The 22919-nt window shown below is 50.6% G+C and overlaps 1 protein-coding gene across 2 annotated transcripts in view; it reads right to left on the bottom strand.

The window, feature by feature from the left end:
* The window catches only part of Itpkb (inositol-trisphosphate 3-kinase B), an 88149-nt gene that overhangs the window by 64065 nt on the left and 1165 nt on the right, over positions 1-22919 (bottom strand). For both annotated transcript variants that reach the window (XM_021654927.2, XM_060364810.1), the window contains exon 2: positions 20611-22699. In XM_021654927.2, coding sequence (XP_021510602.1) covers positions 20611-22500 — 1890 coding nt within the window. In that variant the 5' untranslated portion in view covers positions 22501-22699. The remainder of the gene's footprint in view (positions 1-20610; positions 22700-22919) is intronic.

Raw genomic sequence — 22919 nt, 5'->3', positions numbered from 1 at the left:
CACTCAGAAGACAACCCTTTCTCTAAGTCTGCTGCCCCAGCCCCCAGCAGTTCATGGCCTTCTCCAGAGCTCCCAGGACCCACCCAGGCCCACAGCCTTCTGGTCTCTTCCCTTTCTAGTCATACTCAGCCCTAATCCGAAGCAGAGTGGAGGGGGAAGCAGGTGTTGGCAGCCACTCCCACACGGCAGGCAGCTGAAAAAGGCAAAGAAAACTCAGGCTGTGTGCGTGTCTTCCTGCCAGGCTTCCTATGTTCAAACCTCCAGAGCCCAGACATTTGCAAACACTGTGCTGAGCTGCAGGCAGTACGAGTATCTCACAGCTGAGAAAACCAATGTGCAGAAGGCATGTCGGTCATGGGGCGGGGAGCACCCCCTGGGAGGAGGGGAGCTGCGCTTGGCCTGGTCCTGCACTCCTCAGACGGTGTGTCTCCCTTCAGCCCACCTGTCTGTTCCGCACCCTGAGCTCTTGGGCTCCTGCCAGCCCTGGAATAACCAGGCTGCGGGTGCCTGCTCAGGAGGGTCTGTTCATGGAAGCCTCACTGCCCTCTAGGTGAGAAAAGAAGAGTTTGGGTCAGAGTATGACAAGGTCAGAGTGCCACCACTGAGTGCCCAGGGGCATGTGCCAAAGGATGAAGAAGCTGCCAGCAACCCAAGGCAGGAAGCTGCCACTCAGGACAGAGATGCCCATCCAACTCACAGCATTCATCATACCCTCCTGGGTGCAAACATGAAGACACCCCACAGCTACACACAGCTAAACGCTCGCACTCAAACACACAAACACGTACACAACCACAGGCACGCCCATACAAAGCAGCACACACGCATTATGTACATCTATACATAGGTATAACACACGTGTATGCCATCGTGTGACCTTTCCTGGGAGGACAGTGAGTAAAGCTATATTTACCCAGGTAGGGAGCCAACAACAGACCAGAGCAATGATTCCGTCCAAGCGATCGGTGAACTAATGACTGTCAGGCTTACCTGCAGGAGCAGGGGTGAGGGTAACGTCCTTACAGCGTCCGTGGGTCGCTGAAAAGCCTCATTTCAGCAGAGCTGGTGACGGCCTTGCCAAACCTGCACCACCGGAGTCTCATCCTCAGTTGACACCTCCTACCTATGCTCCAGCACCTCCCGAGACACCGTGTTGCGGAGTGGCAGTGGCTTACTAGTGAGTGCCAATGGTCCCGTTACCAGCACCATTCTCTCACTGCCACCGCCGCAGGTTACAGACCAAGCAGTCTGCGGGCTCCACCACAGCATCCTGCGCATTCACTGCTCCATCATGCCATACCCAAAGAAAAAGTTATCTACGGGATACACACAAAATACACATCATACATAAACACCTATCCATGTATACATGTGTGTGCACATACATACCCTCATATAGACACATACAAGTGACACGCGTTATACATATACATACAAGCATGTAACCACATTCACATATGCACATACCCATAGATACACACATGGACATATACAACATAAATGTACAGACACATATATACACATGTGCTGTATGTTTATAAACTGCCTGTGTACACACATGCACATACACAACTGCTCACATATATAAAGGCTCTGAAAAGAGCCAGAGGTAAGCAGGTCCTGGGCCCAGCCAGCTCTTCCCACCTCCGCCCTGTCCCTACTCCAGTGTCCAAACCGACTGCATTTGTCTGGTGAGTGGGCGCCAGTGCCTACCCCAACCCCACACTTAATGTCCACTTCATGGTTCAGAAACAGAGTGGAATCAGGTCTGGAGAAAATGCTTCAGGAGGCGGGAAGTGGCAATCAACTGCTATTTTTATCTGTTATTCTAAGACCTCTATGCCCCTCTGTCAGGAGTGACAAGGACTTTGCCCTGGTCATAGGTTTCCGGTCCCATCCCATTTTAGATCCACAGCAGCCAGCTTGCTATCTCCTTGCCCCAGGGCTTGGGGCAGAGCTGTGGCCTGAAGGAGCTTCTAGCAGGGAGAGGGGACTGTGTCTGGGCTTTCCAGGCTCATCTCAGGAACTGCTGTGGCATGTCCTCTGAGACACAGCACCTCAAAGTTCGGCTCCAAGGGCGGTGCCATTCCCATGTCATTGTGCTCAGGCTTCCAAGCTGTTCTTTCTACCACATGAACAGTTAAAGGATGTGCCCTGGTGTTCCGTTGACTATTAATGCCCTAAGCCTACCACCCATTGGCTCTATTGACAAAAACAAACAAGCACCCCAAAGTCCTAGACATTTATTTTAACTCAGACATTTCCAGTTCTTCTGGGCACATAGCAGGAACTCCATGCGCTGGCTCCTGTTTGGTAACGACATGAGACCAGTGAGGCCATCTGAATGTGAGCAGAAGTGATATTGGTAACCCGTCACGCTCTTCCCTTGGCCACAGTGATGAGCATGAGCAGCCCAAGTCTAGGCAAGGACAAGAGGTAGCTGAGGTACCCAGGTCAGGTCTGTAGCAAGGAAGATAGGGTAGTTGCTTTCAGCAGCTTAATGGGGAGTCGTCTGTTACTGCAATGCACTTTGCTCATCCTGATCTTGAGCAGGAATCACATTGCCAAGAGAAGAAAACAAGAAAGCAGCAGGGGGTGAGGGATTGGGGGAGAAGAGCCCAGAGCAAACTCCCAGTCACACACACACACACACACACACACACACGCACCCCTTGCAAGTCTGCCTTGTCTTCTCACGTTTGCAGTATTTTCCTCCATGACCAGGTTAATGCCTTCAAAATTCAAATTCATCGGCGCCACCTCTGAGAACATTTCTTTTTCTGCCTTAGACAGTGTTGGCATCTGTCCTTTGTCTCCATCTGAAATCTGTACATATCTCTACAAACACACTTATGGAATGTACACTCCCTTCTCTGGGAAAACTAGACAAAGTAATAGTTATAAGAGGAAGCTTTACAATAGTGTCTCTTGATAAGGGATAGAGATACCTAGGAATACGTGAGACAAGGTCTAATTATGCCTGCCACCCAGCATGCTCTGGGCTCAAACGGTCCTCCTGTTTCAGCCTCCTGAGTTGCTTAGATGACAGGTGAGTGCCAGGACACCCAACCATAAGGGCCTTTTGGATTGACAAAATGTTCTCAGCCAAGAAAGCTGCTGAGTACCCTACAGTGTCTCCCACAACAACAAAATCAACTGTCCCCAAATGCCAATGGTGCCAAAGCTGAGATACTCAGTCCCAGAACGAGCATGTTTGAGGTCACCTCCTTGTATTGCTCTTGTATTGCTGCAGCTTTAGGCATGTCATTCGGCGTCTCATGCACCACCCGCCATGTGATAGGTACATTTTAGGCGTCAAGTATTGTAATGTGCCTTCTGCCACTGGCATGTGCATCCCCATGTAACTATCGATAACTGCCAGTATGCAGTAAGTCTGGGCTACCCCCTTCACCACCTTAGAAAGTTACTCATTGTAACAAGTAGATAAACCCTGGAGGGAAGGAGAGAGAGAGAGAATATGCATGCATGCATAATCTGTGCCTCTTTTGGGACATTTCTTACTTTAGTTCTGTGCAAAGCCCTACTACCCTGAGTCAGAACATTTTCAAAGCCCAGAAGACGGGGCTCCGTACAATTCGGTTCATAGAGTGCTTGTCTGGCACGCACAGGGATCCCTGGGGAGAGCAGAAGATAAAACACACTCACCCATCTAGAAGAATTCAAGTTCGCTGCAAACAAAAAGGCCATCGAGAAGAAGGGAACTGAGTCAGAGTTTCTGCTGATAACCAGCTTCGATCTTTGGGCTAACACCCAGCACAAATATCGAATTTTAATTTGAATCACAAATAAAGCAAGAGAGATTTTAAAAAAATCTGATGGGCAACATCAAACCAGCTCCAATTTCTCCAAACGAATCAAACCAGAAAAATAGTCAGAGTGAACCATCGTTTGTTTCAGCTACACATTTGAACTTGGACCTCCCAGCTTGACCACCACAATGATCTGAGCAATTCTTGTGAACCTTTGGGAAACCACGGACTATTTCTCTTTCTGAGGTTTTGAGGATCCATATAAAAACCCTTCAGGTCCATATAGAAAACAATCCTTTCTTTGTGACAACAGAAACTCACCAAAGGAGATTTTTCAAATCCTGTACTGAGGAGCAGACAACACATGCCTTTTCATTTCTCAGCACTCCTTCCAACCTGGACTGAGGTGCTTGCTTGCCTTCACAGTCAAAGACCACCACACTGGCCAGACAGACAGAGACAAACACATTCTTAAGCACACTCACGGCATCTCCCCTGCTTCCTGATGAGGCAAGCCCCACTACCACCACCACCCTGCCCTCCCCCGCCAGCTGGCGCGCAGGCTGGCGGAGCCCTCAGAACAAGAAGGAATCCCCAAACCTGCTGCTGCCTTTAGTCACCAGCTGATGTGATTAATGCTTCTAAATTAAATATCCATTTTTCATAACACTGAAGTAAAAAAGGAGAAGCGTTTCGAGAGCCTTTAGCACAATGAAATCACAGCACTGAACCCAAAGAGCAGGCGTAGGCTGTAGAGAGAGACCTAAGGGTAAGAAGCACTGGCAGACGTGGGCTTCACCCAGAGTGGGGCACCGTCCTCTACTGGCCCTCCTCCTGGGCTTCGAAGGAACTCATCCTGTCAGGGCTAGTGAGAAGGTTAAAGAAAAAAAGGACCCATGTGCACCGCGGGAAGGCATGTGGGAGCAGGACGGTTTAAGGGACACACGGGGATTCTGCTCTACATTCGGAGTCTCCTTTGCTGGTTTTTGCTTGTTGTTGTTGTTGTGTTAGGTTGTTTTGAGGGGTGATGGGGATGGGTGCTTTGTTTTTTTCCACAGAGACCCAGTGGGAGCCCAAGACAATGGTGGCAGTGAGGAGACAATTTGACATCTGCTTGTTTGTTTGCTTTTATTTTCAGGCCCAATAACCAAACCACAGACAACTTTCCTTAAATACAACACCTGAGTCAGCCTGGGAGGGGTCCTGTGGAGACAGGGTGGGACAGGGTGGATTTGTGGGCTGGACTGCCACCCTGGCTGCCTGCACGGTACAGCTACCACCGAGGGGGTCCACCAAAGAGCAGTGCACTAGTCTAGATTAGAAGGGGGTAAGAGCAAAAAGGCACCCTTTCCTACATCCCTAAGAGGCAGAATTCCTAGTGGGGCCTAAGGTTTGAGCACATCACACACACACACACACACACACACACACACACACTTTTACAGAACTTCTGTACAATTCTTCCCCCCCCCCCCCAGTGTTAGAGCCCAGAACCTCACACATACTAGGCAAGCACTTGATTGCTGTGGCAAATCCCTCATCCTGCCCGTTTTTTTTTTTTTAAATGCCAGATAATTTAAAACAAGGCTGCAATAACAACATAAAAGGGCATTTACCACCACGAACCATTAGGTGCAAACAAATTAAAAGCACAATAAAAGGTTATGGATGTGGTAGCTCAGTGGTAGAGCATCTGCCTGGCATGCGTGGGTCCTAAATTCAATCCCCGACACCCCTAAATAAAGAAATATTAACAAACAAGAGTGCAGCCTTAATGCCTCACTGTCTGAGCGGCTCAACTGTGAAACAGTGGCAATGCCCCAGACTGGCAAGGATGTGGAGAAACTCCATCACTTACACTGGTGAGAGAGTGTGGAGTGAGAGGAAGGCAGTCTGGAGGTCTCTTGAAATCAAGTAAATAAGCCAAAAGTTAAGAAGGATTTTTAAAAGAAACAACCAAACCTAAGTGAATACGCCTCTCCCATGCAGAGACTCCAGCAATGGCACTCGGGGCAGCTATTGTGGAGAAATGGGTTCTTGCTTACACAAAAGCATGCATGCAAATGCTCACAAAAACGTCATCTGAAATAGCCCGACACTGGGACACGGACACACATCCTTTATTCCTCGGAGGCTTTAGAGGAATAAAGGGTAGACCTTGAGTAACTTCAAACTCGGGAATCCTTGAAAGGCTGCCATCACTCCACCCAGACTGACTGTACCCCAGGACTGGTCACCCTCAGTCCCAAATGGCCTTCCTAGTGCTCACAGGGAGCAGATGGCCATGTTCCTTTATCTTTAAGAAGAGTCACAGTGTTCCTGGAGTTCACGCCTCATTCAGAGCACCCCCTCTTGTGAGTCAGGAACCCCAAGGCAACTAGCCACAGAGGCCAGGGCCAGGTCTCTATCCACTGGCCCTTCTGGAAATAAAGCATTCTCCTTCTCCTCACCCAACCGAGAATAATATCCTGGTTTACAATATGGGTTACTGTAGGCAAGTAACCCATATTGACTGCCTTAAATTCCAACTGGATTGCTAATGTGTTACCAGTCCTCAGCAGGCTTCACCCAGCTCACTCAACAGGGCAGCTCCAGAATGCCTACATGCTGCAATCAAGACACACACCAGTTCATCTTCAGAACAGATCTGCCATCCTTTGTCCTCTCTCCCCGCAGCAGGCAGAGGCCCTTAGGGGTGGGGCTACAGAATGGCACCTGGAGATGCCATCTTTTCCTCCCCATCACCTGGGGGCGGCAAGGCAGCTTCACTAGTTCACCTTTGCTACAGCTGCATCCACGGAGTCCACATTCTTAAACAGAGACACATTCATTTGGAAGGAAAGGTCCCCTCTCACTTCCACCTCCAGAACAGAAAACTGATCCTGAAGCAGACTCAAATGCTGCAGGGGGCAGCCATGGACACGCACTGCTCTTCTTTCCTTAGATACAGTATCACCCAAGCAACAATCAGTTCGGTTCTCCCAGCACTCCACCATCTCCCCCTGTATCCACTACACTCAAGACTAGGTCCTCCCAAAGCCCACACTCCCCATCCCCAAGTAACTCAGGGCCCTGCTACCTTCCTCCAATCTCCAGCCACCTGCCTACGGACAACAGAGGAAACACAGCAAGTAAGTTCAGATCCTGGCTACAAACTTGGAACTGACAGTCGCATCTGCCTGATCCTCGGTCTCCTCGCCTGAAAGGAGGAAGGTAAAGCACACCTTGCAAAAATCACGCAAAGCAGTTTATGCAGTGCCCAGGCTCCTAAAGCCACGGCTGCTATCACCTTTACTGTCAGTGTACATACTAAAGCTGCTTGGCACTGTCAGCGGCTCGTGACGCGGTTAGTTAACACTAAATCTGCAGGAAAACTACGACCCCCAGCGAGTTTCATAAGACAGGCTACAAGCCTAAGTTGCCTCTAGCCCATCTCGGTGTGTCTTTGGTGTGTGTGCAATGTGTGTGTGCGTGTCTGGAGGCCAGAGGACACTCTTGGGTACCATCCCCAGTTCCCATGCTCCTTGTTGTTTGAGAAGGATCTGTGCCCTTGGCTTGGCACTCACCAATTTAAGCTAGACTGGCTGGCCGACAGTCCTCAGGGACCCACCTCTCTGTGCCTCTGAGTACTGGGGCTCCAGGCACACATCGTCATGCCTAGCTTCCCGAGGGAGCTCTGGGGAATCCAATCTGTGTACTTAACGCTCATAAGGCAAACGCCTCAGCACCCACGCCATCTCCCGGTCCACCATCAGCTTTTTAAGCCAATATTCAGGGGTTCGAATTCCAAGGCCACAATAAATTATTTTCTAACGTTCCTAAAATATTTCCAAAGTCGGTGTCACACCTTCCCAAATTAGAGTCAGAGTCATCTCCAGCAACCCAGCACGTGGGCCATTCATGGCATTGCCCCCTCAAGCTGAGTCCTTAGGGATCAGTATCACCTAAACTCCTGCCATCCCCAAGCACCTTGGTATTTGAAGTCAACAAACCAGGAGATGTAGGTCAGGCTAGACCATCAGCAAGAACGCTCTTCAGCTCCAAGGATGAACCCAGGGCTTCCAACATGCCAGAAAGCACATTGCTCTCCAGCCACATTCCAGCCCCGGTCCCAAGCCTTGGACTTGGTGTAACCCCATGTAGCCTCTCAGAGAGAACAGCAAACTGCAGGAGATGGCTTTCTGGAGACAGGTGACTGTTAATGTTCTGTGCAATGCCGCAAGGTAAACAGTAGCCCAGATGCTGCTCCATAAGGCTTTCACTTGGAATTAAAATGAACTGCCCTCCTGTAACGCTAACAGGATCTTTCACAGTCTCCTTCCTCCAAGACCATCGGTCCCTCCATCCTGTCCATGACAGAAGGCGCCAGGAGAGTGCAGAGATGCCTGTGCAAAAGCCACACAGCACTCCAACAATGAGTTCCCCACCTCCCGAACAGACAGGGGCCTCGAGGCCTCAGCAAGGTCCTCTTGACCTCCTCAGGCACTAGTCCCACATCACAGGCAAGAGGGAAAGTCTGCACTGAGCACCGTGCACCCCGGTCACGGCAGAAGCGCAGGGGCGCCCACCACTGTGGGGTCATTAGCCTGTGCTGCTGGGACAGAACTTGTCACCACACAACCTAGGCTCCTGAAGTGTCTTCGAGGATCCCGCAGACCAGCCTGTGACTCAGACGGGAGCTGGTAGCCTCCAGCTTCATCAGTTCTGTCCAGCTGGGTTTTCATCCCACTCTACTGTCCTGGCCCGTGGCTGATGGCAGAAAAGCAGCCCTGGAACTTAGGGAGTCCCGGGAGAGGCAGAGGTCAGAGGGGTGCAGAGTGGGCTACACAGACCACAGCTTCCTGGTCCCAAGTCCTTGTGAAGTGTATAGCTGTCAGGTATCATCAGTCTTTAGTCAAAAAAGCATCTGCAACTCAGAAGGGCCTGTTCTGACAAACATGTGACAAGCCAGTTAACCTCCACAAAAGAGGCACAGGGATGCACACACACACACTCTCGAGTACCATCCCCAGGTCCCATGCACCTTGTTGTTTGAGACATACAAACACATACATGCAGGCACCACACATACACCACAAACACACCACACACATCTCAGTCATTTGTGCTCATAAGCTACGAAGACTCTAAAAGAAAGCAGAGGATTGAGGGGAGTGAAGGGAAGGGGTGGGCCTCCCACACCCCCAAACTCAGGGCTTTCTGTGCCAATGTAACCTCAGCCTCTTTCCATCTCCAAGACAGAACAAATAGGTTAGTCCCCGGAGCCAGTAACCAGACACCCTGTGCCAGCAGCTGAATACAGAGGATTGTTTGTGAGACGTCACGTTCTGAGTCCTGGTAGCGAAACCAGGCCTGTCCTACAATCCAGGGACCTCCTTGACAACGTAAATCCCATTGTCTGCTTTGTCCTGTACCTGAGATGAAAGAAAGGCTGTGATGCAGGGCACTTGGTGATGGCAAGATGGAGCCCGGCTCTAAAGCAATGCTCAGTGATGGAGTGACAGGAGGACTCCCTCTATCCCAGCCCCATCCTGCATCACCTGTGAGTCCCATGATTTCACATCCCATGAGAAGGCCACTGTCCTCCTGTTAGAGGGGAGGGAACGGAATCAGACCCCCACAGTCTCGGCAAAGTCTGAGACAGAGCAAGGGTGTGGATTCAGGTCTGGATGACTCAAGCTCTGTGTTCTCCGGGGGACCATTTTTGCTGCTTGGTGCCACGAAGCCTGGCTGCTCCAGCACAGACCTTTCATAAATCCCAGCACCAAAGCTCCTGAACCGTCTTATTTCTTGGAGGGAAAGAAATGCCCAAATCAGAAATAATCCCTAGGCACCCTGCTTCACCTTCGAAGGGAAAAGGATGGAGGAGGTTGCAAGCCAGTACTAGAGGCCGAGGGCTGGTTCCATCGCTGCCACTAAGGCATGCCATCAGGGTTTACTAAGCATTTTGTGTCCAGGTGGTCTGCCAGGCACTTCAAACGGTACTACCCTCACACGAGAGAGACTCAAGAACCTTGCTTGGGAACTGTCCAGCCCATTTTATGGATGACGAAACTGAGGTATTGAAAGGTTAAGACATTTCACCAAACTCGCACACTAAGAAAGTGAAAGCGTCTAGTTAGCCTCAACCCAGAGAATGGCCTGTCTCCATGCCCCCCATCATTCAGCCCCAATACCTCCTTCCCGACTGGTGGTAATTTGTTGGGTAGAGGTCCCTCCATCCTTCCAGACTGTGTCCCTCTAATCAGCTGAATATGGGAAGCCCAGGACCCCCCCGTTAGCCTCCCAGGTATGAAGTAACTGCTCAAGCCCTGCATCTTCCATCAGCTGAGTGCCAATTTCTGTGGCGTTACACACACAGCCAGTCCTGGGCTGGGCAAGGTGGCCCTCTTTCATTCGGGCCTCACAGAGCCTTCGAATCCTGGACAGTCTCTGACTGAAACTTCCAACAGAGGCCGTAACTCCATCATCTCTTCACCCCACGCTCTGTACCCAGTGGCGGCTGTCCAAACCCAACTCCGGTTCCGCACCACATACCCAACTCCCTAAGTTTCACACGCCCACACCGACTCATTATTTATTAACTCATGCTTAATGAATGTGCTTGGCCAATGGCAATACAACTTGTTCATGAGTTTTGCTAATCACAGGCATGTCTGCTGGCACCACCAAGTATCAGAGGGCAGATCCCCAAGGACAGAGACAGCATCTGTCAAGCCATCCTCTTCAGCACAGGTACCAGCAGGCAGGAATAAATGCCAACCATATGGGCAGCCACTGGAAGGGAGATCCAGCTCCACAGGAAGAAACGCAGAAGTTGCCAGATACATGCCAAGACTGAACAATATGGACGAGGGACCCAGCACAGGGGGGCACCACTTACGTCAGGTGGTAATTAGTAATTCCCACCTGATACCCACCTTCAAAACTCAAGTCATGCTTTTAATACCAGTACTCAGGAGGCAGAGGTGAGAGGATCTCTGAATTCGAGGCTGGCCTGGACTATATAATGAGTTCTAGGACAGCCAGGGCTACACAGAGAAACCCTGTCTTGAAAAACCCAAAAGACAACTCAAGATTCAAGCCTGAATTTCTTTCAGTTTTTAGACCATAGCTGAGGTCGAAATGTGGGTGTTACCATTAAGCACCCTGAGATCCTACATAGAGTACAGTCCCACCTCATCCGTACAGTCCTGTCCTGAAAATGGCAGACCCCTGTTTTGTGACATCTCACTTGCCTTCTGCTGTGTCCCTCATGCTCACGACTCACTGATGAGCAAGCCATAGCCTGAGGAGGCAGTGCATCCTGGTGACTCTGGCCAGGATTGCCACCCAGGCAGAAGGAAACTACAGTCCAGCTGAAGAGGAAACGGGGTGTCAGCTGCAATGTCCACTCATCCATATTCCTTGCTCTCTGCTATGTCCATGTCAGGACCAGCCCTGCTGTAAGCAGAACCATCATCTCTGATGCAGCCTTGCAAGTTCTCATTAAGCAAATGAGCAAGAACACCTCGTGCTGGCTTAGTGCTTGCCCCGGTCCATCCTTCTTTATTTATTTGTTTAATTAATTTTATTTTATGTGCATTAGTGTGAAGGTGTCAGATTCCCTGGAATTAGGGTTACAGACAATTATGAGCTGTCATGTGGGTGCTGGGAATTGAGCCCAGGTCCTTTGAAAGAGCAGCCACTGCTCTTAACCACTGAGCCATATCTCCAGGCCCCCATCCTTCTTTTGAAACAACTTTAAAAACAGCGTCACAGTACTCAAACTCTCCTTGAGGCCAGGAGTCACTATTGTTTCCAGTTTCCTAAAGCAGTCCTAGGGTACGCTCTGAAATGGTCCACCGACCAGGGTCTTCCAAATGGCTTTGAATCAAGACAGCCCTAGGAAGTGGGGCCTACAGTGATGACTAAGATGGCAATTGAGAAAGGAGAAGGAAGAGGAGGAGGACTTAGGAGATGGAGGAAGGAGGACCAGCCTGAACTACAAGACACCATCTCAAGAACAAACAGAAACAAGAAGGAGGGGGAATGGCCCTCCTGGATCACAGTGTGCAGCTACCTGTGAAGGACTCTGTAACGGCTCCTCAAACCCTAACAGTGCCCTCTCGTCCTTCCAGCCTCAACACACAATCACTGGTGTGTTTTCCCTACCCTCAGTTCAGCGATTTGCGCCTCGGGATTATCTGACCCTGACGAAATCTCCCTGCCATTTCTCAAGCCCCTGGCAGGCGGCTGGATTTTCCATTTGGCATTGTTAAGAGATCAGACTGTGTAAGTCGCTGTAGCACACAGGTCTCTCTCCAGCTTCCTGCTACCAGATTCAGGTGAGATAAGGATGACGGAAGTGATACTCCCATGTTCCTCTCCACCCGGGCCAGCACCCTGTCCCCACAGCTGGGGAGGCTTGTTACTAAACCTGCCTCTTAGGTGGCTAGCTCAGGAGAAGCGAGGACCCACGTGTGCATCAGCACCAGCAGGGGATTAGACAAACACCAGCTCCCACAGAGCTGGGGAAGAAACACTTAGAGGAGATCCTGCCCAATTATCCATTTCATAACCCCGTCATCAATCGCCATGGCAAGGAGGAAAACAAATTGAACTGAGCCTGGAAAGAATGTCAGCAGAAATCGGAAAAACACTTGGGTAGGGAGCTGCCTGGGGGGTGCAGTGGCCTCCCTTGTGACTGCCCAGGTCCCACTAACGAGCTCACAGTATGCCAAAAGAGATTGCAGATTGAGCGGGGTAGATGGCCAGGCACCAGGCAGTCCACTCACACCCCTCAATACCCACCCACACACCACACCCACACACTCCCATGTACCCCACCCACCCCCACTGAAGCAGGCTGTCATTCCCCACTGGTGCAAAAAAATGCCAAGCACTAGCCATGTACAGTGCTTCTTGAAAAACAATACAATCATTTATTCGTTTTGATTAAATGGGTTGGGGAAGAGAGGGCAGGCTGCAGAGAGAACCCTTTAGGATGGTTAATGCGAGGAAACTATACTCAAAGCCCAAAGCCAAGGGCAAAAGCGCCTTGTGCGTGCCCTCCCACAATGCCTCAGGATCAACGCTAGAAGGTAAGCAAGGAGGATAACCTCCCAGAGAGGACCAGCCCCTTGCATCGAATCAGCACGTCTCATCTCTGGGTTAGGCTGGCCCTAATCTTGGTCAGAGGTCAGCGGAAATAATCTCCACGTCTGTGCTTGTCATTCTATATCATTCCGTTTTCCCTTTCTATCCGAATCTCACCACAAAAGTAACACAACACGGAAGATTAACAGGCTGACAGCAAGCTTCAGGAGCTTCCAGGAGGGTGACGGCAGTTAAACCTCTACCACCCAGCATGCCTGAACCAGTTCCTACTCATTCAGAGGTGAGGAAATGAAAACACAGCCTCCTCCCACCCCAAATGAAATCATACACGAGAATGAATAGTGGCCAGGCCTCACCAGGGCTGGCCATACATAACTCGTTAGAGCTCAGGCCTGTAATCCAGGCACTCAGGAGGTTGAAATAAGACAATCACAAACTCAAGGCCTGCCTGGGGTATAGAGTGAGTCCAAAGCCAGCCTGGGCAACTTGGTGAGACTCCACCTCCACGGGTTCCAGGGATTAAACTCCAGGAGGCAGGTTTGCACTGCTGGGGAGGCAAGCACCTTTACCTGCTGAGCCATCTTACTAGCCCCTCCTTCCTCTCTCTCTCTCTCTCTCTCTCTCTGTCTCTCTCAGTCTGTCTCTCTCTCTCTCCTGCTGGGAATGAAAATCAGGACTCTCAGCATGCTGGACCAGCCCCCTCAGTGAGGCCACAGTTGCTTAGAAAGCCTGACTGCTGGTCTAAAATGAGAGAAATAAAAATTTCAAGAAAAATAGAAGTCACATTGGCTAGTGTCCTGAAGAGATACCTTTTGTTGAGTGGGCTTCTATCACATGATATCAAATTAATATACTGTCCAAAACAAATCTTAGTAAGAGGGAAAGATATGATTTCTTACCGAGAGCTCTTCTCAGAATTACTGTGAAACATGTCAGAGTGTTGCTGACTAGGGAAATAAACAGCCTAAACTAGTCCCCGCTGCCCAAACCCTGGAAGTTCCTGCCCTTAAATAGGAAATGTCAGGGGAGTCTCCCCAGAACGATCCTCTACAGAAATGTGGCAGGCCGACCCGGGTCTGTGACACCCATGCAGAGCAGGGACGTATGTCTATGGACCAAGCTCTCCAGTCCTCCTCCTTTGAGCCCAAACCTAAAAGAAATTCCCAACCCTGCCCATGCGTACTAGGGACTGACGTGACGCTATGACCAGCTTTATGCTAAGCAGTCAGTGTATGGACACTGAGAGACGCCAACTGCACAGCAGCTGGGGAATTCCGGTCTTTGGAAAACAAATTTGACTGCAGTCTTTCAGGTGGAGGGACTTGCTCTGCGGGATCGAGTTGGGTTGAGAGTGGACGGTGAGGCCTTGGAGTTGCTACGGAGACTTTCTCCCACAGAAGCCATGTTTCCCCCGCCACACCATGTGAACCCACGTTTCCCCTGCATCTCCAGCGCTCACAATCTCCCAACAAGGCTGTCGCCTATTTACCGAGCCACTACCCTTCCACACCACACAAGGCCCTTCCTCACCACCTTAGCTCAGCACTCCGTGAGGCACACTGACTCTCACGGGTTCTCCAGTGGCTTACAGTCCAGGCCTCCTAAAGCCAGGTCTGGCTTGCCTGTCTCTGGAGCTTGCCTGTCTCTGATGATCAAGGAGATCATCAACGAACTTGCCCTCACTGTCTTATTTTCCCTTCACTCATTTTTAGGACAGTTTAACGCTTGTCCTATGGATAGGTAATATTAGACACCTTTTTATTTTCTCCCCTCCTCCCTCATTGGACACATATTTTATTTTTCATGTTATTTCATTATTGTTGTTGTATGCGTGTGTTCGATGTGTATGAGGGTGTGTTTGGAGGCCAGAAGACAACTGTGTAACAGTCAGTTCTCTCCTTCTACCCTCATGAAGAAGGATCCCGGGACTGAACCCAGGTCGTCAGGTTTACACAGACGTGCCTTATCCACTGAGCCCTCTCAGTGGCTCATGACCAGTCTTTTTAAAGCACAGGCGGATCTTTAAAGGTAAGTAAGGAACCTACCCACTTGAGAAGCTACACAAGAAGAATGTGAACACGGGTCCTATGACGACACTGAGCATGTACCGCCATGCTGCTTCTTCTGTAAGATGTGACCACTGGAGAAAAAGAACTCTATAGCTTCCCGCCTGCACAATGCCCTGGCTATGTAGACAACGTCCATCATGGAACCAGGAGAAAACATCCTGCTATTTTTAACATGAAAATATGCTTACGCGTCTTTATCTTCTAGCCAAGGAGACTTAAGCTGTCTTTAAACTAATAGTTCACCTGGAAAGCGGGTTAGACCTACTGTGCCCACCGGTAAGACGGGACGGAGGAGCAAGGCTCAGGGAGAAGATGACAAGGCAGATAGGAGGCTCTAGCTGGAGGTCTGTGACAGAATCTACCAGTCAAGGCTGACAGCTGGGACCTACAGACGAAGGTAGCTAACTCTTCCAGACCTCCAAGATGTCCGCAGTCAGGTGGACACGCCCTAGGGTTCTTTAGGAAAGGCTGAGTGTTGTTCATGCTGCAGACCCGTCATTAGCTGGCTCGGTGAGTTAGGAGTATACGGCCACGCAACACTCTCAAGGTCCCGTGAAATCCCAAAGGGGCAGGTGGCACTCCAGCGAACTTTTTGAAAAAAATGAAGAGCTTACAGTTGGTAGGAAGCTACGCATAAGAGTCACAGCACCACCACCCCCCACAACAAACCGTATCTGTGATGGAGCCTAGGGTGCAAGTACAGCTTGCCAAACTGTTCGCTCTTATCCTATCCACGCTGATAATGTGACCACAGCACAATTTATTTATTTGCTAATTTTTCAGATAGGTGCATGCTATACAGTCCAGGCTGGCTTCACTCTGGAAATCCTGCGGTATAGCCTGGCTGAGGGTGTGCTGAGGTTACAGGCGCACACAATCGCACCTGGCTTCGCAGCCTAATTTAAAAGAATTCCTGAGTTAATCCTGAATCACTTTTTGATTATCTAAAATCTACAGAGGTTTTTCCACAAGATAAAATTCTTTCCATTAAATTCTAAAAAAAAAAAAAAAATCTACTTTTAGGTGACGAAGTTGGAACCAGACAAAATAAAACAAGCCTAAACAATGTTATCAATACCCCTAGGAATTTAAATAAACTATATAAAAGGAGTCTAATCTGCAGCTACATTCAGCAAGCATCTGCCAACAAAGTAAGGAAGTGGCTTGGTGGCAACTCAGCTCTTGCAAACAGAGCTCTGAGTATGATGTATGTCATACTTGAAATCCATTTCTCTGCGGTCAAAAGCTGACACGCTTACTATTTTCATATTAAAACTCAAAGGCAAGGTATGTCCCGAAGGGTATCTTTGCAGAGCTTAAACGTTCTCACCAAAAGTAATGTTGAGACTCTATCTTTCTTCCTCTGTTTCTATTTAATCTGGCTCAAAACACTCTGAAGGGGCATGTTGGTTCTGTGTCAGCAAAGCCTCAGTTTCCAAACTTATACATCTTGGGGGTGGGGGAGGGGCAAAGGTTCTTTTTATTTGTAGCCAGAACACATCCATTGGTGTTAATTTTCTGGTATACTATCAGCACCATCCCAAAGATCTGAGTAATTACTATGATGGTGTTTTGCTTGTTTGTTTGTTTTTTAATATGACATTACAAAGAACCGGTCTTCTGGTAGATGGGAAGAAGGAAGAGCAGACAGGTCAACTGGCTTCAATAAAAACACACATTTAAAGGTGCCTGGTTTGGACCTTAACGCCAAGGTCCATGCCAAAGAATCCTTGTCCCACTTCCAGCCATGCTGATGCATGCTTCCCATCTGCCACGTTTGGAGCGGAGTGTCTAGAATTAAACATTTGCAGAAAGTTAAGATGGACCCCCTTGAGTCATCCTCAGATTATGCACAATGGAGAACGAGAAAATGGAGCCAGAGAGCCAGGGCCTCTCAGTGTGTGGCCCAGGCCCTGTAGCCTTTGAATCTTGGTTTCTTCATCAGAGTAAGCTCCCAGAATTTCAGATAAATGACCCCAGGGCCCCTAGATCTAGACGCCCCTGTCTGGGAGAGGGAGAGGGAGAGAGGTGGGGCACCCATCTTTAGGAAACAAATTGCCATCTGACTCTTGTCCCCACATCCTGGGCCTTCAGCATCTTCATCAAAAGCTTCAGGAGGCTGGAGAGATGCCTTATCACTTAGGAGCTCTTGCTGCCCTTGCTGGCCTGGAGCTCCTTTCTCAATCCCCACACCAGCCAACTCACAGCCGCTCGGAACCCCAGCCTCAGGGATCCAACACACTCCTCTGACCTCTGGAGGCACTTCCACACAACTGTGTTTACACATACATGCACACATACACAAACAGAAAGAAAATAAACCTTCCTTTTAAAAGTTTCCACTTAGAAGTGCTCACCACTTGACAATCAAACATAAAATCGCTACACACACAACCATCTCAAACAGGTTACGTTTTGCTATGTGTACAAGTTCATTGTTCACTAAAAAAACAAACAAACAAACAAACAAACAAACTCGGTAGCCCTCCCCCCAATAAAGGCCAAAGAGACAAAATTCCAGTGGCCCTTCAAAGTAAAATGCACCAAGAAGGCAGAGGTTCTCTGGTATTTTACTTCCTTATATGGCCTACAGGTACTAGACCATTGTTTGGGTTGTTCGTTTGTTTTTTTAATATACTTTTTTTTTACATTTTGATTTCTGACTTTTTGCATGCATGCATGTATATGCATACGTGTGTACATGATGTGTGTGTGTGGTTGTGCCTGCCATAGACAACTTGCCAGAGTCAATTCTCTCCTTCTACCATGCAGGCTCAGGGTATCAAACTTAGGTCATGAGCCTGGCAGCAAGCACCCTTCCCTGCTGAGCCATCTTGCTGGCACCTTGTTTCACTTTTCTACATACACATTACTACTTGTAGTAAAATTATGGAACAAATCAATCCGACCTATTTTACAAGGTGTTTCTGTATTATAATGGCATACTCTCTACCTGGACTCTCAATGCCCCTGACTCTTGAGTAGAATGATATGGGAGGATTAGAAAAAAAATAAATGGTTTCAGCTATGGGAAAGAAGAGAGAGAGCACCATCCTTGCTCAGTGCCATTTGGTTCTGTTCAGATCTCAGGAAACAGGAAGCATGAACGGACCTGAATTTAAGCTGCTGTAGACAGATGACTATGATAGTTATTTGCAAGCAAATCCCAAGTGTCTGATCCTTAAGGCGTAGGTACGCTGTCACACCCCTGCCTGTACACTCAGTTGCACGTGAGTCAATGTGCAGGGGAGGGTATGAGGTAAGGCAGGGCCGTGGTAAAAATCCTTCGGGTCTAGTGTGGGTCTGCGGGACAGGGTTGGCTGTGTGGACATGCCATTTCAAACCTACGTGTCTGAGTGAAGGAAGGGGTGTGAGCGTGGGCAGGTGTTGTGCGTGAGCGCAATGTGAAGGTGAGGGTGAGCACGGGTGAGCACGGGTGAGCACGAGTGAGCAAATGTGAACATGCCCAGATGTAGTGTAGTCCTGCTGTACACACAGAGGCAAGCCCAGAAGAACTCGGACGGGTTTAGAAGAAGCACAAGCAGGTCTTTAGGCTTCAGCTCCCAAACATCAAAAGAACAGCCCACAGGCCTTCCCGGGCCAATCAAGATGTCTGGCCTTCCGCAGACAAAACAGCAGTCTTGAGTAATCAGTGAGTTTTGACCCAAGGAGCAGATGGTTTGGTGTTCTAGATAGGCTCCCCCGTCACAATTAGCCCGAGACCTCTGTGCATAGCATAAGCTCTCAACCAAAGCACAAAAGTCCCTAGGATCCCATAATTTCCACTTGGTTACCCACACTCCTCTGACCCCAATACATGCATGCACACACATTTCTTTTCTACTCTCTCTTTCCCTCACAGCCTCACATGCTTCGGAGAGCACAGCTGGCAGGGGATTTCTTTTTCCCTAACTCCACTCTGTGGTTTTCAAAAAAACAAGAAAAAAAAAAAAAAAAAAAAAACACCTTCAAAAATGGAGGGTAGGATGGGACAGCATCTCACTTCTGACTCCGGCCCTTTTAACTACCTTGAAAACACCAATGACCTCCCCGGTTACTCATTTGGTATTTTACTCTGACAAACGAAGAAGAAGAAAATTTACCTGTCATTCTTTCCCTCCCCTTTAACTCACTTCCAGACAAGACTCTGTCTTCAAACATGGATGTACGAGCTGTTTAGATGAGCAGTGGGTAGGACCAGCTCAGCTACCACAAGAAAGGGCAAATGGAAACTGGGTAACAGCTCAGAGCTATTTGGGTGTGCCAGCCATGCTTCGGGGTTTCAAAACAGATGGGGAGACTGGGAGGAAGAACCCCCTTTCACTGGTAACTGCAGAGCAGAGGGCAGAGAAACCGGGCCTCGCCTTCAGAGAGAGAGCCCCATGATCCCCTCCAGGCAGGCTGCCTGCCCACTCCTTCTCTGAAGGTGCTATGCTTGTGCCCCGCAGCAGGTGCCAGATGCCTGGAGCCCTGTCCTGGCCACAGAACAACAGGCTGATTACGACTCTACTTTGCATTCGCATTTGCCTCTAGATCATCAGCAGAAAGCAGAGTTCCAGGGAAAGAAACTGCTGACCTCCAAAACGAGACTGTGATTTCTGCAGTAGGAGCTGAAAAGAATGACGTCTTAAGAGTCCAAAATCTTAGTAAAGCACATTGAGCCAAACTGTAATGCACCCACTAAGGAAAGAGAAAGTTACTGGGGTACAAACGGGTGTAATCTCACGTTCAAGATGAAACCAGAAGGCTACCCACTAAAATACCATGCAGCTTTCCCCCACAAGATAACCCTACAACCTCTTGCATGCCAGGTAAGGAAATTCCCCATCCTCCCTGGAGAGACAAGAGAAAGGCCATACCATTTTAGAAGTGCTAGCTTCAACAAGCGCTAGCTTACATCTAGAAGAGACTGACCTCGGCCCAAAGCTGAGATTAACCATATGGTAGGAATGAGTATCTGTCCCTGCCACAGACAGAGTCAGTGCAATGAACCCAAGCACACATGTAAACATGTGCCCAAAATGGAACCAACTTATATTCCTCAGGAGACACCAAGTGCCTAACTCAGACAACTCAATCCAAATGAAGCATTCTGCTGCAAAAGAAAACACCTATTTGATTCAAAAGATGGTTTTCATTTTAATTCACACATCATACTGCACTTTAGTCAGGCTGACTACAGTGATACTGCCAAGTCCTGCCTGACTTACGAGTAAGGCTCAGAGGTTGCTCATCCCGTAGATCAACCACACAACCACATCATCAGAGGTCAGGGGCCTGTCACAGAACTGTTTTATTCACAGTGGCTGCGTTAAGCCAACAGCTATCCTTGCCAGCCTGAATGAATCATGAAATTGAGTGTTTCGTTTCATCAAGTGAAAGCAACATTCAGCAGCACTGGCCACTATCTTTGGAAATTAGGAAGGTTTGTTATGGTTGACATTCACGACGTTCCTTCAAACCTGTTTTTAAAGACGTGTGCAGTAGGAATGACTCAAACTCACTGCCCAGTCTACAAAGGGCTTGGTTGGTGCCTCTGTGCCCACAACAAACTCTCCTGTAGAGAAAAATTAGTTGAGTCTTTACCGCTCAGCAAGAAGAAAACCAGACTACACGGAGCATCCAAGGTCTGCTGAAAGCATGAATTCTAAAAACTGCTTGGTAACACTCACCACTCTGGGCTTCTGCTGGTCCAGGGTATGCAAAAAGGCTGAGTTGGGGTCCAGGGTACGCTCAGGGTCGCTGGAGATGTCCTCCTCTGAGTCCTCATAGGAAGAGGAGAAGCCAGTGGAGGAGGCAGAGGAAGATGACAGCTTCCTCAGAGGCAGAGGACCCCGAGGGCTTCCTTGGATCTCCTCTAAGCCCCCATCCTCCTGAGCACCCATGTCTGTGATGATGACTGAAGGGATGGCCGGGATGTTGCTGGGGCTGCAAGCCTCTTTTAAGGAGGCCTTGTCCTTCTGGTCTGGGAGCATCTCTTGGCAGCTAGGGTGAGTATCTCTGTCATGCAGCTGGCTTCCCCAAGCCCCCTTCAACTGTACCCCTGTGTCACACGTCCAGATCGTGGGGGCCTCCTCCACGGCACTCTGCCAAACCAAGGGGTTTTCAGGCTGCACACCCATCCCGTCCCCGGAGAGGCATTGGGGTCCTTTCAAATCTCTTGCTACCACCCCAGGTGGTAAAGGTTCCAGCATTCTGCCACAGTGAATCCCTGCCTCCACATCCTTGGTCCCTGGCTGTGCTGCCTGGCTGCCGCCGGGCAAGCCCACTGCTGGAGACTCCCCTCTCACAAAGTCCAGGGTCTGCTGGGGTCCACTTCCTGCCTCCTCAGGACCTACGGAGCCCGGGTCTCCAGGCAGCCTAGACCATCTCGGGTCCTCCAAGGGCTCTGAGCTCTGGGAATTCACAGTCCTCTCTTCTGGCCTTTTGATGACTTCAGGTGTCTGGGAGCCCTGTCCACCAACAGAATGAATTCCTCTTTCCGCTCTCCCAGGGGGTTCCCTAATGTGGGTCCGGCCAAGCTCTGGGGCTGAGCCTGTATCCCTGTCCTGAAACTGGCCCCGTCTCTCGATCTGGGCCTCCCAGGGGCGCGTGCCCCCGAGCTTGCAGGCTGCTTCCATGGGGGCAGAATCATGTCCAGGGTGTGGTCCTGCGGATACGGCTGAAGCTGCCATTTTAGTGAGCAATGCTAAGCTAGTTCCAAAGTGCTCCGGTGAGGGAGCGACCCTCTTGTTGATTTCCATGGCTGTGGGTGAGCCACAGCGAGGACTGGCCGGAGTAGCCCTCTCCGTCCTCACTGAAGCACATGGACCCTGAATCCCTAACCTGGTCGGGCTGGCTGGGACTAAAAGAGGGGCCACTCCCTCCTTGTCCTTCGACGGATGTGTGCTGAGTCTGCTTCTCCTCTCGGAGCTGGCGTCTGGGGTCTCTGTACATTGTTCTCCCCAGGACTTTGTCCTCCGTTCCTCACTTGGGGCGCACTGGGCCAAAACCCTTCCGGGGGGCTGGCTGCTGCTTCTGAGGGGGCACGGGGAGGGCGAACGAGCCCTGCCCAAACGCGGGCTTCGGGGCGCTTGGACGGCAGAGCTCTGGGCCTGAATCTGCGCCTCAAACATGCCCACTTTCTGGTTCACCTGCACGTTCTGCAATTCGCGCTGCAGAATCCGCAGCTTCCTCTGGGCCTCCTCCGGCCCGGGTGGGGAGAGGGTGCGAGCAGCCACCACCTGCTGCGCGTCCCCTCGCAGGCGGCCAGGCCAACTGGGACTGCTCACGCCGCTGCTGCTGCTGCTGCTGCCACCGCCACTGTCGCTGCTACTATTCAGCCTGCGCCGGCCGCTGCGCCAAGCCCCAGGGCTCCGGGGCTCCTCCGGCGACAGTGACTCTGCCGGGGGAAAGAGGAAGGAGGCGCCTCTCCCGGGGCTGAAGACGCTGCCGGGGCTCAGCGCGGCCCTCCCGGAGGCTTGAGGCGTCTCGCTGCCGCTGGGCCGGGGGCCGCCACTCTTGAGCTCGTTGGAGCTGTTCATGATCACCAGGCTGTTGAGGGCATAGCAGTACACAGCCATAGTACTGAGTCCGCCCGCCGCCGCGGCTCTCCGTCCCGCTCCGCCGTCGGCGCCTCCTCCTCCCGCGGCTGCCGGCTTAGTCCCGGAGGCCCGGCGGCCGCGGCTCCGCGCGCCAAGGGAGCAGCATGGCCTAGGCGGCGGGCGAGGGCCACTACTGCGGGCTCGGCCCCCGCCCCGAGCTCCATAAACAATCTCGCGGCTGTGGAGACACAAGGAGAAGAGTCAGGACTCAGGAAGGCGTCGAGGGGAGCGTGGCGAGGGCGCCCACCCGCAGAGGCCCCCAGGCTGCTGGGGAGACAGGGTGCCCCTGCAGGGCTAGCCTACAGGGGCTGTGATGCTCAGCTTGGAGGCATGCTGGGCCGCCTCGGTGGCCTCCTCAGTGGCCTCCAGCCGTTGTCCACCTCCCCCAGCGCGTGAGA

Source organism: Meriones unguiculatus, chromosome 11, assembly GCF_030254825.1.
Source record: "Meriones unguiculatus strain TT.TT164.6M chromosome 11, Bangor_MerUng_6.1, whole genome shotgun sequence".
NCBI classification, from domain to species: domain Eukaryota; kingdom Metazoa; phylum Chordata; class Mammalia; order Rodentia; family Muridae; genus Meriones; species Meriones unguiculatus.
Note: the sequence above shows the minus strand (reverse complement) of the source record. Positions and strands in the feature narration are given on the sequence as shown.